The 14826-nt window shown below is 35.5% G+C and overlaps 1 protein-coding gene across 1 annotated transcript in view; it reads right to left on the bottom strand.

The window, feature by feature from the left end:
- Positions 1 to 14826, bottom strand: part of LOC124595775 (sushi, von Willebrand factor type A, EGF and pentraxin domain-containing protein 1) — a 152459-nt gene that overhangs the window by 101174 nt on the left and 36459 nt on the right. The window contains exons 3-16 of the mRNA XM_047134661.1: positions 12755 to 12836; positions 10096 to 10283; positions 9691 to 9831; positions 9070 to 9299; positions 8603 to 8796; positions 8358 to 8517; positions 6272 to 6476; positions 5742 to 5911; positions 4211 to 4379; positions 3761 to 3940; positions 3154 to 3336; positions 2824 to 3006; positions 2506 to 2682; positions 373 to 575 (exon numbers count right to left, since the gene is read on the bottom strand). Coding sequence (XP_046990617.1) covers positions 373 to 575; positions 2506 to 2682; positions 2824 to 3006; positions 3154 to 3336; positions 3761 to 3940; positions 4211 to 4379; positions 5742 to 5911; positions 6272 to 6476; positions 8358 to 8517; positions 8603 to 8796; positions 9070 to 9299; positions 9691 to 9831; positions 10096 to 10283; positions 12755 to 12836 — 2465 coding nt within the window. The remainder of the gene's footprint in view (positions 1 to 372; positions 576 to 2505; positions 2683 to 2823; positions 3007 to 3153; positions 3337 to 3760; positions 3941 to 4210; positions 4380 to 5741; positions 5912 to 6271; positions 6477 to 8357; positions 8518 to 8602; positions 8797 to 9069; positions 9300 to 9690; positions 9832 to 10095; positions 10284 to 12754; positions 12837 to 14826) is intronic.

The following is a 14826-nucleotide window of genomic DNA, read 5'->3' as shown; positions in this document are numbered from 1 at the left end:
TCAGGCATTTAACTTTTTGAAGTAATGGTTCCTTTATCAGGAATAATATGTAAGATGGGAAACAAAGCCAATAAAAAAATCAAAGAAAAGGAGTGCAGGTAGTTTAGGATCTGGTTTATGAGTCAAGTGAGAAACAGATGGAGCTGACAAGAAACCAGATTTACTTCCATCTTCTAACAAGTAAGTGACTAGGTTATCATTGCATGAATAGTTGTATAAAAAGACATTAAGCACAGACTCCTGTTACATAAATCATGGGCAATAACAGTACAAGAACAAAAGGTAATATAAATATGTGTTCATTACTTCCACAATGCAAGAACTTCTGGTCTTATGATTATTTGATACTGAACGATCAATTTAATTTCTTACATTCTTATTATATCCTGGTTCGCTGCCTGATACAGTAATAGCTTCATCAGGGATTCCTCCAGTGGTAAGTCCCAAATCAGTGACAGGCCGGCATTCCAAGTTTGGTGAAAATCCTTTGCGACAGCGGCAATGGAATGATCCCGGAGTGTTGATACATTCACTTGATGCTAAATCACACTGACTGTTGGAGCATTCATTAACATCTGTAAAAAAAAAAAAAAAAAAAAAAAAAAAAAAAAAAAAAAAAAAAAAAAAAAAATTATATATATATAAATAAATAAAAAAAAATTAAGAAATATTCATTAACTACCCCAACTATTTTCATAATTCTCTCCATGTATTAACTGTTCGTTCCAAATAATCAATATTTTTTTAATATTTCCCATGTCATGTTTCCCCATGCAAAGATACAAGGGAAATCCCAAAAGTAAGCTCTCCTATTTTTTGGGACGAAGAGAAACTGTTAATATGGTTTACATGTGCATGTAGGCTTTCCTGGTGTGTACTGCTAAAGATACCTTCTCAGGCTTCCATGTAGATGGCTGTCTTCAAATTCTGCCGTTTTTTGATGAGTGTCATCTTCTTCACTAGAAGACGATGAGAATGATACTCACTGAAGCACCAGAATAAGAATGTCTCTTATTGAAGCAACGCAGAATTTGAACGCAACCATCTGGAAGGAAGCCCAAGAAGATTTCATCTGTTAATATGGTAGTTGGGCACACTGTTGTGAGTGGCACAGCCTCCACTCCCAAATAAGCATCATCCTGCTTTGTTCAGATGTTCAGTATTGTCTTGGCAGCTATTCAAAATGAAGTTCCTATTGAACGCTACTGCCAAGTGTGAAGTTAACATAGATATTTGATTTTTGGATGCAAAAGTGTTTAAATTGGTTGAAATCCATTAGCAATTGATGGAAGTGTGTGGACAGTCATGCACGGATGTGGCATAGAAAGTTTACAGCTGGTTGTATTGAAACTCATGATGAAGCACGAAGTGGTAGGCTATCAATTTCCAATGAGACAGTCGTGAAGGTTGAGGAAACTGTGTAAAAATTGGAGGATCACTCCGGATGCTCTATGCATTTTGGTTCCTGAAGTTTTCCGAAGCACCAGCCACAGGATTTTAACTGAAAAACTGCAATATTGGAAGGTGTGTGCAAGCTGGGTACCACATATGCAGGCAGAAGACCACAAAAGGCAACAAGTTGATTCTTCCTGCAAATTTATTTGCCCCCATGCAGATGAAAACAACGACTTCTCAGAGTCGACCGTCAAGGGTGACAAAACCAGGGCTGTGGGTGGTGGCAAAGATGCGAAAATTCAAACAAGCACAGTTTGCCAGTAAAGTCATGGACTGTGTTTTGGGGCCGGAAAAGGGTACTGTTGATTGAATTTCTGCCTGCTGAGACAACAGTGAGCACTGACAGGTACTGTGAAACACTGAAAAAACCCAGAAGGGCTAATCAAAATCACAGTAGAGGAAAGTTGAGCAAGGGCATAAGCATTCTCCACAGTAACAATGACCCACACATTGCCTGTGAAACTAATGATCTCTTGTAAAAATTTGGTTGGAACATCATCACCCACCCACCATACAGTCCGAACTTGGTACCGAGAAACTGCCACCTGTTTTTTGCGTTGAAGGAACATTTGTCTCCACAGTGGCTCTGCTCCAAAGACGAGGTGAAAACTGGGGTTCAACACTTCCTGAAGGACATGGCAGCGAGCCATTGTAAAATTGCCACAGTGTTTACAAAACTGCATTGACCAAACTGGTGATTGTGTAGAAAAATAAATTATTTGTCATCCTTTACAATGATGTAACTGTTAGAGAAACATTTGTCTCCACAGTGGCTCTGCTCCAATGACGAGGTGAAAACTGAGGGTCAACACTACCTGAATGACACGGCAGCGAGCTGGTATCACCAGGCCATTGTAAAATTGCCACAGTGTTTACAAAAATGCATTGACCGAACTGGTGATTGTGTAGAAAAATAAATCATTTGTCATCCTTTAAAATGATGTAACTATTAGAGAAAATAAATGGTTGTTTGCGTATCTAAAAATACAGGAGACCTTATTTTTGGGATTGAACTCATCAATAAGGTCACATACAGTATAGAACTCTTACCTTCACAGGTTGGGGGATTCAAAAACTCCTGATTACTGCTGCATTGCATTATATTTGAACCTATCAACTTGTAGCCCTTGTGACACTGTACTCGAGCCTCATCTCCATAGTAATACTCCCTGGAGATGTCAGTTATAAATCCATTCTTTATAGAAGGAAAGTTATAACAGCGAACACCTGCAACAAGTAGCATGTAGAATTGGAAGTGTTTTGCCTACAGTAAGAAGTCAGAAATATATTTAAAAAAGAAATGTAATTCAGATGTGTAAAATAAGAATCAATTTGACTGAGATGCATGATATTTAAACTGTATCTTACGTGAACATGTTGGTACATTTCCAGACCATGTTCCATTGCTCATACACAAAATAACAGGATGACCACTACGTGTGTAGCCAGGTTCACATTCATATCTAACAATAGTACCATAACTTCTACCGCCTCCATTTAGTATTGTTGTATTAGCGTGAGGAGACTCTGGCAAAGGTGCACACTGAGATGCTGTGAAGGGAAAAAAAAATACAATTTTCAAAAGCTTCAGAATAGAGCGATTAACTTCATTTTAACCAGTTAATAATAATTTTGTGACTAGTTTGAAGGTAAATTTAGCATTTAAGCACATAATCCAATCATAGATATGAATATTACCTAAGCAAGTTGGCAATCGTTCCCATCGACCATCTGCCAAACAAGATATACGTTCTAGTGGCTGTCCTGAAGGAAATGCAAAGCCCGCATAACACTGATATGTTGCCTCTCCACGATAGGTAACATTTGTGGCACCAATAGAAAATCCATTATCTATCTGTGGCACAGGACCACAATAAACCTCTGAAAATCAAGATAAAAATATACTGAGAATCATGACAAGATTCTAAAACACTATACGTTTCTTATATACACTTTATCAGTTCACAAAATGTAAAATGAAATCATCCTATAGAAACGTCCAATTCCTTTGAGCAAAACAAAAATACATTGGTACAAAGTGAATACAATATTCTTGTGTTTGCTTTCCTATTACCTGCAAAAAAATCCTGCTGAGGCATTAATTACTCAATTACAGAACTTAATTTTAAGTTAATTTATAATAATGTTTTCCATCTCTAATATAACTTATTTCATTTTTACCCTAATTTCCAGGCTCCATTAGATAATCCCTTTGTTACTTAGATCCATGTGATCCCTTGCAAAACTTGAACTTAAATTTTTTTGCAATATTTGATTTTTTTTAAATTTTCATTTTCAAAATTACCTTGACATGGTGGGATGTAGTCAACAGACCAGTTTCCACCAAGCATACACTGTGTTGTGATACGTGAACGTCCAGTGGCAAATTCCTGACCCACAGGACAGGTGAATGTCACCTGTGTGCCAAATGCTGTATCTCTGCTCGAAGCTAAGGCACCTAAACCTGGCTGAAGAATTGGGCAATCTGCAAAAGAATACATACATTAGAAATTTTTATTCTCCTATCACTGCAATTTCAATAATTCTGAATTCTAATTCTAATAAATTATTGTTCACTACACATTGACAGCAATGCGTGATTAAAAACACAAAGAAAAACTGCAATGACTTACTGGTAATCAGGAGCCAAGAGATATGAAATTAGTGTTATATCCTAACTTTCATCAATTTGATTCTTGCATCAGAGCAGACATTTAACAAAAATACCACAGAATAATTTCTGTGCTTTCTTTACCTGCAGAAAATGTAGCTTTCCAACCCAAACTGTTATGCAAAGCATCAGTCACAAATCTAACCAACATTTCTCCGCTGGATGCAGTTAGTGTAATGCGAGGTACAGCATTTGCTGTGAAACCATTGCCAGGATGCAATCGCAGGCCACTAATGCTTGAACCATCAAACACCTGGTTGAAGCAAATGTAACACATTAGTATCTCACAAATATACTACCTCTGACACAATTTCACAAATAAGTTAATCGAGAAAGTAAAACAGTACAAACACTATATTAACAAGTTTTTATTTTCCATGTAAGTGACACAGCCTCAAATTAGCTCACATATGTAACTGAAATCTGTTTTCTGAAGAGAATCAGAGGGCATATGATGTGTGCTGCTACCATCTGTACTTCGTGTGTAAATAAAACATACCTCTGCAAGAACTCTTTTTTATATTTGGCAATAAACTTCCATTATTATTAAAAGGTATGGACAGGTTTATGTCAAAAGAACTTTTATCAAACTTTGCATACCAGTAGCAGCGAAGAATTTACTTATTCACCAATCCCTTCTAATATTTTTCATTTGATTCCTGGTATAATGTGCTTAACCAAAAAGTTACCAGTTTTACAGCTGAATGATACATCCTTGTCAAAGACAAAAATTCTTATCAAAAGAAAAACAATTAAAGATGTGCCATGAATGTTATTTTAACATTGGCTGTGGAATTCAATAACAGTGCATCATTCATATTTAAGAACATTTGCAAGGAGAGCATAACAGTCAAGTTTCAATGGTTTTTGAGTACTGACCTTTTAAAGCAGATCAAGGTCAGTATAGAACAGGTATCTGTATTTAAAATATTCAACCTATTTGTGCCAACTAGATGAAGAATGTGAAATATTCTATGCCTAGAACAATTTATGTGTCTCACAAAGAAGAATTCACAGCTTTTCTCTATGCCGTCTCTTCAAAACTCTTTCCAGTCTGTATTCATGCTGGTTTTTTATTAAAGTAAAACAAAGGGAAATGATCAAAGTTCTGCACTAAATGATTTTAGTTTTCTACGTTGAAATATTCATTGGCTACATTGGAAAGAAAGCTACTCATGTAGCAAAACAGAACTTAAAGCATTTACTTCTTTTCCTCGAGAACTTATTTCATTTCAGTTGTGCAGGTCATTACAATTTGATGTTCATGAAAAAGCATGTTTTTTGTTCTATTTTTTGTTCTTAGATTTGTTTTGTAGATTTTGTATTAGTGTATGTCTGATCAAATCATCTTTTCTGTTGATAGTTGAATTATTTTTCTCACTTTCAAATACATTTTTGTAATTTTTCTGACATCCGCAAAATCCCTGTACTGAAGGAAACATTCTGAAGCACTAAAGCAACAGTTATTAGAGGTTCACTGGAAAATATTTTATGCAATGTAATTACAGAACAATAATTTATCTGAGAAAAACAGTCCCTTTTTATTTTCAGGGAAAAGTGAGATGAAATTTAAGCTTCAATAAAATAAAATATAATAAATAACAGCGTAACTAACCTGCACAAAATCAGACTGATGCACAGTAAAATTCTCAAATTTTAGAGAAAGTGGGCCACCACCCGGTTTTTTCAATTTGAACAAGCATTCTTGATTGCTAGGATAATTTGTAATTCCAAATGCAGGCGAAGATATTGTGCCATTTTCAGCTATAAGTGTTGCTTTGCATCCTAAAAATGATTAATAAAATTAGTGATTCCAAGAAAAAACTAAGACTTCTGACACATAAAATGTTACACCATACTATTCACAGAAACACTAATCCAGCCAGTTACTGGAGAAAGTACAGTTCAACATGTACTTGAAACCACCAACAGCTTTACATTTTTAGTGCACATGAGAGTTTGGTGTAGACGTGAGAGCTCTATTAAATGGACCATGGGATGTAGTGGGTGAAGGAGAGGGTAACCTTATATGTGCAAGCTAATGCATACCCAAAATTACATCACGTGATACTGCCTTATGAATAATGCTTTTTATAGAGCTCAGAAATAGTTATGTCTAGAACAAAGAAGAAGAAAGAAAATTACCTTGTGAGTAATTAATTTTAAACCCTCTCCTGGAGTCTCCAAGACTTGTTTTAAAGTACAGATATAACTTGTTTTCTGTTGATACTATGACTGGTGGATTGTCTTCTTTGGAACCAGTTAGCCTCTCTATAAGCTGACTTTTAGGACTGTCACCATTTCTAATTAGAATATAATCACGTTCAACTTCCAAGTCCAAATCTTCTATCTGAAAAGGTATAACAAATGTTGTATGTTAAGTACTAACAAATGATTATCCAAGTTCACTTTGGAATTTGAAGAAAACAAGTACATAAAAATATTTCTGAAATGGTTACGTAACGACAATTGAAAATTCATGTTTACTGGAACTTGAACCTGAATTTCTTGATTATCACGGGCAGTCAGGTCAGTTAATAGGCCACCTGAGCCCACTTCCAGCCCTCACTCTAAACTTTCATTGCCTGTGATGCTTCCTCCTATGTTTTTCAATCATTACTGCCACAGGCTCTCACATGGAATGTCTCGGAAGAGCACCTCAGTGCATTTAATTGATTTCAAAGATATTTTGATCTACTTTGCACTTTGTAATGATGCATTTTGTTTGTCTATTAAAACAGTATACTCATGATTAGCTAAAATATTATGACATTTGCACATGTTTACATGCAAATATTTTAACCTCAATGTAACAAGTGTTTTTTTTATTTGTCCTATTCTTCAAATATCTTTCTTTTTCAGTGTTTGATTGTTAAAAGTTCCTTTATGTACATAGACTGAAGCGACAAGTGAAAATTTGTAGCAAGGCCAGGAATCACTGCCGGGTCTCCAGCTCACTAGGCAGATGCGTTAAGTCACTAAGCCACTTTGGCACAGCGGTTCACACAACTGCACGTATTAGCTTGGTGATATTCCCTCTTCAGTCCAAATTCTCACTGTTGCCCCAGTCCACTTTAAATTCCCCCTTACGCACAAACAGAAATGCCAGGGCTCTCCATGTTCTGAAACAGCACCTCAGCATCGAATGTAAATGGGAGAGCCAGCCTGAAACTTTGGTGTAGCTACTTACACAAATGAAATGACACAATTTCAGAGACTTTGCTGGTCTCGTACAGATATGAATTTGGATTGAGGTGGGAGACATGCCAGGGTAATCCACGCAGTTGTGTGAACCACTGTGCTGAGGTGGTTAATGCACCTGCCAAGTAAGCAGGAGAACTGGGTTCAATTCCCGACCTTGGTACAAATTTTCACTTGCCGCTTCAGTCCATATACATAAAATCATATCTGTGTGAGACCAGTAAAGTCTCTGAAATTGTCATTTCATTTGTAAAAGTTACTTTTTCATAAATAAGATTTATTAATCATACCTTCATTTCAGCTTTATTTATGAGAGCGTACTCAAAACTAACATAAAAAAAACTTCCATCATCAATTTTATAAGCATTAAGAATAAGCGTAAGCCTAGCAGTATTTCCAAATATGTTATTCCCATATAGTTACAATGAAGTAATGGTATAGCAAAGATAGTCCATCTATCCACGGGAATAGGTATAATAATATGTTTTGACAAAGTTATGTATTTATTGTGAATATATGGGAATCATATACACAAAATGATGTTTTGCTATTTCCTATGCTAATGCTTATCTAATTTATGATGTTGTCTTTTGCAGGAATAAGCAGTAATGAATTAATTTAAAACTAAGACGCATTTAATAAAGCTCAGGAAAACTATAGAAATAGACCAGATTTTAAGAATTTACATGTTACTATTAGTGTTAGTTTAAAGTTTGCATACAAACTAATGAATTCGAAGTTTTAGCATGATAATAAATACTGTTAACTTAATTGCATTTTGTGTTCTAAACAGGTATTCAAGCCTCAGTATTAAAAATACAACCAACGTCTGCTGAAGCATGGATTTTTTAATTTTTTTTATTGATATTACATTTTGCTTGCCTTCAAAATACAGTATGTGGCTGTCTTTTTAAATACTGTATTGAACAGCATTAATTTCCAAAATACATATTGACAAACATTGTTTGTATCTTATTAGGTCATGTTTCACAATTAAAAATTTTGCTTCATCAAAAATGAAATAAGTTACCTCAAGTGTTATAACACGTCCCATCTGTGTTGTAATAATGTATAGGCATTCAAGGCCACCAGGATAATCTTGAGGATAACCAGGAGATGTCAGAGCTTGCGGTTGATTTGTTGCACGTACTGTTCCCCCACATGTTTGCGGTTCAGTCTTCCATGATGCCCTGCAAACAGTTGCCACAGTTTTTTAAATGGCAGTTCAAATTAATGGTTCAGAGATGATTATGCTGTAGTATTTGTAAATACTACCTGAATCCTTTTTTCTCCACTGAAGCATCAGTGCTGAACTTAATTATCATGAAATTTGATGCAGACACAAACAATTTGCTGCTGAGCTCCATTTTTCCAGACAATGTTGCAAGATTGACAGCATTATCTTCTGTGCGTCCACCAACAAGTATTTGTACTGTATCAAATGATTTCTCTGTCTCAAAATCTTGAAACTACAGAAACATAAAAAGGAAACAATTTTAACTTCCACAATAATTTCCAAAGCAACAAACAATACAATAATTTATGTTTGTGCTGAAATATATTCCACTCCCTTTAATAATTTCAATTAATACTCAAATGTTATACTTATTTAAATAATGGTTGTTACTCTCACAGCAGAAACTAAAACAATGACACAGGCTGAAAATGTGCTGCTTATAGAAAAATAACACATACACGAATTTGTCCACAGTAGAATATTTATTGATTGTCAAACCAATCACCTGCAGTAGGATATTGTGTCCTTGTGGACCTTCCAGAGTCCACTTGCAGTCAGAAAGGGGCTCATATTTCTGTGGGTAATTGGGACTCTCAACAACATCCCCACTGCTTGCCATATAGAAATGACAGTTTGATGGACAATCAAGCTCATCTGACCAGTCCCCACAGTCATTTTGCTTGTCACAACGGAAAGCAGAATTAATGCATCGTCCATTTGAGCAATGATATGAACCTGTGATCAGAAATTTGTGCTTAGCTCATTACGCATTTCGGCATAATCTATTAGGCACTACAAGATTAAGTCTTCATATTACTGTTAATATAATGTTTTTAATGGGTTACAATACACCATCTCTATAAATACATTTCTTATTTTATAATTCCTAATAAATTGAAGTACTTGTGTTTGAAGTGTTGAAAACAATGATAACTATTTTAGTTTTTGACCAATGCTTTCAGAAGGAAGCACACTAATAGCATCAGCAGTTTATCTCATAAAACAAATATCCAAATAAATTACTTACAAAGAAAAAATAATATACAGTTGAAAGTGGTATCTTACTGTACTTTATAGTTAGATTATTACGACCATCAACTGAACTCTTAAACTGAAAATCTCATACCTGCAGGGCAAGCTGTTGCTCTGCACAGGAAAGGGAGGAGTGATCCACATGTTGTCAATTCCCATGACTGATATTCATCATTTATCTTCACAGCTACACATTCACCATCCTCAGGAGATGGTTGATTTAATGCCCAAAATCCTACAATTAATAATTGCCATTTAGTTGTAATAGCTCAACAGGGTAAAACAAACCAGAAATTATATTGAAAGATATAAATTCACTTTTAATGTTATCCACACATAATTCCACATATTTGATACTGTGATTGATAGTGTCTGTTGCCAAACAACACCACTAATCTACTTGCAGTGCATCACCTTCCTAACCAGAGAAACTGTCATACGTCTCTCATCAAGCAGAATTATCTGAACAACAAATCAACTGCACTTATGAAAAACTGACCTGCATATTGTGAGACCAGCAACCCTGCAGCAGACTCAAGTGTATTTGTACGGAGATCATCAAGGGCAGCAAGTCCCAGCCAGTATTGATGACTACTGTGATCTCCTGGCTGAAGGCTCCGCAATGCTACACTTGCTGTATAGTTATTTTCAGCGTAAGATTCCACCAGCACGAGGTCACTGCCGTACCTGTTCCACAAGAAAAAGGAAAATTTAATATCTTGAACACTTCTAAGTAAAAATTTGTAGACTTACATGAAACAAGGAAATGCAGAATTAGGACCATGTAGCTTCTTTGTCTGTTGATCTTAAATTATTTAATTATTACATAAAAACACTATAACAAAATAGATGTCGCACAAAATATGTGGTACATAATTATTATTACCATGACTACTGTGATATACAGTGAGTGGAAAAAATACGGACACACTGAGAAAACACTACATTACCATGTCTAATAAAGTGTAGGAAACCTGTTGGCATTCAAAACAGCTTCCAGTCACCTTGAAACATTTAAATGCAGATCCTATATGGTATAGCACTTTATGTCCTAAGTGGTTTATACCATCATTCCTGCAAAACAGTGGCATACTCAGGTAACTATAATGTTGGTGAATAGCAATCACACACACTTTTCTCTTTAAGGTAGACGACAAACATTCAATAATATTGAGATCTGGTGACTCTGGTGGCCAGGAGATATTCGACAATTCAACCTTGTGCTCACAAAACCACTCTTGCATGACACAAGCTTTATATAAAGTGGCCCTGCCATCTTGAAGTAGAGCATCACTACTGGGAAACAAACACTGTATTGTAGGACAGACCTGATCAGCCAAAATGGTCACATAATCCTAATTCTTGGCAGTAATGTGACCTTGCAGAGTAACCATGGGGCCCATGGAAACCATGATATGGCTGCCCATATCATCACTGAACCCACTCTTTGAACATAAACTCTGTCAGAAGTTGGAAACAGTATGCAACAAAACTCGTCCGACCAAATGACTTTCTTCCGTTGCTCTAAGTCCAGGTTTAATGGCTTTGGCACCACATTTCACAGGCATCCGCATCACTAATGAGTGGTTTTGGAATTCCAGCTTGCCTTGCAATGCGTGCTGCTTATGGAGCTCCCTTCATGTTGTCTTGGTGCTGACTAGGTTTGCGAGTGAAACACTCAGTTCTGAAGTGACTTTTGCAGCTGTTGTTCTCTTATTTTTCATCACAATCCTCTTCAATGACCATCTGTCATGACCACTAAACAAACACTTTCATCCATAGTTTGACTTAGAGCAGCTGATGTTTTTCCTCTTTCCCTGTATGTGGTATCAATCTTTAATACTGTGCCTCTTGAAACACCAAACACTTTGTTAACCTTGGTTATGGAACCACCTGCCATATGAGCACCAGCAATTTGCCCATGTTCAGATTCACTTAGCTCCGACATAAGGTGCTCACCCATAGTTACACAGACACTGTTCTGATCATGACTGACACTTGCAATGTATTGAATACACTACACAAGCGGCGTTCATTCCTGGTGAAATACGGCAGCCCATCCTGCAGACTTCACCTACATCTACATGGATACTCTGCAAATCACATTTAAGTGCCTGGCAGAGGGTTAATCAAACTTGGCTAGCATCATGTTCAAGCATGTATGTGTCACAATGTTTCCATATTTTTGTCCTGTCCCCTGTATCATTGCCGCAAAATAAAAGTACAAGTGGTATGAAAACTGTAACCGATATATTTAAAATGGATCACAATGACTCAGTTGTGTATTGCTTCACATTGTAATTCTCCAATGAAAATTAATCTTCATTGAACCACTTCTAAAAATAATTTAACATGTCTTAAAAATTGTTATAAATAACATAATGTTGCAAATATTTTTAATATGACCTCCTGTTGATATGAAAATTTGTGAGTCATGTGACCAAGAGTTAAACCAGTGCTTTTTCAAAGCAGACAGGTTGTTGCAACAACAGATACCATTTGTCGATACCACATACAGAAATGCATATTTCAATAAAGGTTTTGTAAACGATAAATAAAGATAATATGTATGATAACTGGTGATGTACAAAAATCGCATGAAAAAACTATCTGTGATAAGTGCATTTGTAATTACAAACTTCCTCTATTATCAACAAATGAGAATCTACTTTTAATAGATATGTTGATATTATTATAATTTTGGTTGTTATATTTAATATTCGTCCTACTATTATCATTAAACAAATTCTTATTTGGATGTGTTCATAGCAAAGCAACTCAGGTAATCATACGCAACTTTAGCATTTGGTGTTTATAAAGCTGATCAAAGCATCTAACAGTTAGTTTATTCATAACATCATTTAACTATTTTGATAAACATGTGCATCCCAAAAATTCATTCAGCATAATTACATTTCATTCCATCAGTGTGTGCATAATATAGATAAAGTCCTAATGATGTAGTTGAAAATTACATTGGAATGTATTGTGCCATATGTATAAATTGAAATATCATATCGATAGTCCTTTCCGTGGGTGTGGCAATGGTATTTGATAATTAGAAAAACATCTTTCACAAGACATTTTGCATTTACAGTTTTGCTAGTCCTGAAATTTACACATTAGGCAAATCAAAACATGATAATAATCTTATTTACCTCCTGCAGAGCTCAACAGCTTTCTCCCAAGAATGTGGAATACTAAAGAATTTGTAACAATGCAGACCTCGCAGTTCCCATCCTGAAATATAAAATCAAGAAACATTTGTAGAGATGTAAATTACCATAAAAGAAACAATGAAATAATGCTTGCTCTCTGAATAGCTCTTCCTGATAATGATAACAATGATTCATATATAATATTCTGGGTTAATTAAATGTGGATACAATTTTTTTGAAAAAAAAAAAACAGTCTTAGATTTGTGATGTACTGCCAAAAACTTCATGCAAATGACTATAATGCTGACTGAACATGGAAAATTCCCATCAATTACATACTGATAGGTCAAAAGACAATTTTTAAAAAATCACACATTACATCTTGTGAAAACTGGGACCATGGGAAGGTCACAAAAACATTATTGCATAATATATATACATATATATAAAAGTAAATCCTTCTGTGAAATAAAATATTTTCTCATAACTTCCACTGTCAACAAGAAACAGGGTATAAATCTTCTGACTTTATGGCTAAGCTTATCAACAAACCACAACTGACTTGTAATGTGACCTGCTGACTATGGATGAATGGATAAAACTTGGGATTAAAGTATATTGTGCAAAGAAGAGAGCTCCTAATTCAGGACAAAATGTAGTCAATGAGTTGAAACTCCATTACCACCAGTACTGTAAAATACCTCAGCATGTTGTTATAAAAGTGAAACACATACACTATGTTCCAGAATAAAACACTCTAAGAGTAAAGCAACAACAATGTGGAACATCGTTAAACAGGAAAAAATAAAAATAAGAATCCAAATGAAATTTAGCTCCCAGAAAGCAGCCCTCGCAGAAATTGTGACACATTCAAACTATTCACCCCCAACTTCAATATCACTTCCTTTTATTAACAGCAACACTGCACACAATAATAAACAACAAAATAAAAACACACTAGATTTAGTTGTGTAGACACTGCAGACACTGACAGACATTAGTTTAAAAAATATGCAACCCCTCAGAACATCATAACATACATCAGCTCATTGAAAACTAGTAATTCTGTAAGCTGTGATAGCGTTTTGAGCTGAATAATAAAATTTTATGTCAACTTTAAAGAAACTACCCTTAATCTATCTTTTTAATTATAAAAAAAAACCTGAAGACTTAATTACACTGTAGCAACATCTACATATAAAACTGGTGACAAAAAACTGTTTTCTAGACACATTTCACTCCATTTATTTTTTTGAGAAAGCTATCTATGATACAATACCTACTCATTTTTCTGGACATAACTTATTAACTGCCCTTTAGTTTGGACTTCATACAGGAATCTCTACATAGAAAGGAATACAAGACCTTTCAAATGAAGACCTGGCGGAGATAGAGAAGAAAACTTATTGTGTTTGTATATACCACAGATGTAGCCTTTGACTGTGTATACAACATAAACTTGGCAAATGTAAGTGTAATTGCATTAATGACACCCTTTTTGCTTCAGTTAGTCATGTCCTTTGACCGGGTAGCTCTCAAAATTCTACCTGGCAGACTTACTTGTAATGGCATTGATGGCACTCCTGTTGCATGAATGAGTCTTACCTTCGTAAAAGAAAGCACGCAGTCTCACTGACAGAGGGTGTCAGCCTCATGAAACTACCCTCAGAATAGGAAGGCATTACATGAGGGATACTGGCCCACTCTTACTCTTAATCTACATACCATAAATCATTCTCCAGTGACTTGTATGAGTACAAAGCCTCATAGGCAATTTTCTAAACAAATGAGTACACGTACATTCAGTTTACAGTCCAGGGCATCTGATTATTATTGGTGATGTGGGTATTTTTATGAGTTTATAACTTGTGCAAAGTATGGTGTGGTGATGTGCCTCCAGTGTTGTCCACCTAGCAAGACAGGACAACAAATGCCAAAACATGGGTCCTAGCCACTACGAGCCAAGCTGGTAGAAGCCTTGCTATACACACTTCAGCATAATGACAATACAACATAAATAGTTTAGTGGACTTACTGGAAAAATGAAAATGTGGCTTTCATGTTAATACTGG

This window comes from Schistocerca americana, chromosome 2, assembly GCF_021461395.2.
Source record: "Schistocerca americana isolate TAMUIC-IGC-003095 chromosome 2, iqSchAmer2.1, whole genome shotgun sequence".
Lineage (NCBI taxonomy): Eukaryota > Metazoa > Arthropoda > Insecta > Orthoptera > Acrididae > Schistocerca > Schistocerca americana.
The sequence above is the reverse complement of the archived record's forward strand: the minus strand, read 5'-3'. Positions and strand labels throughout refer to the sequence as shown.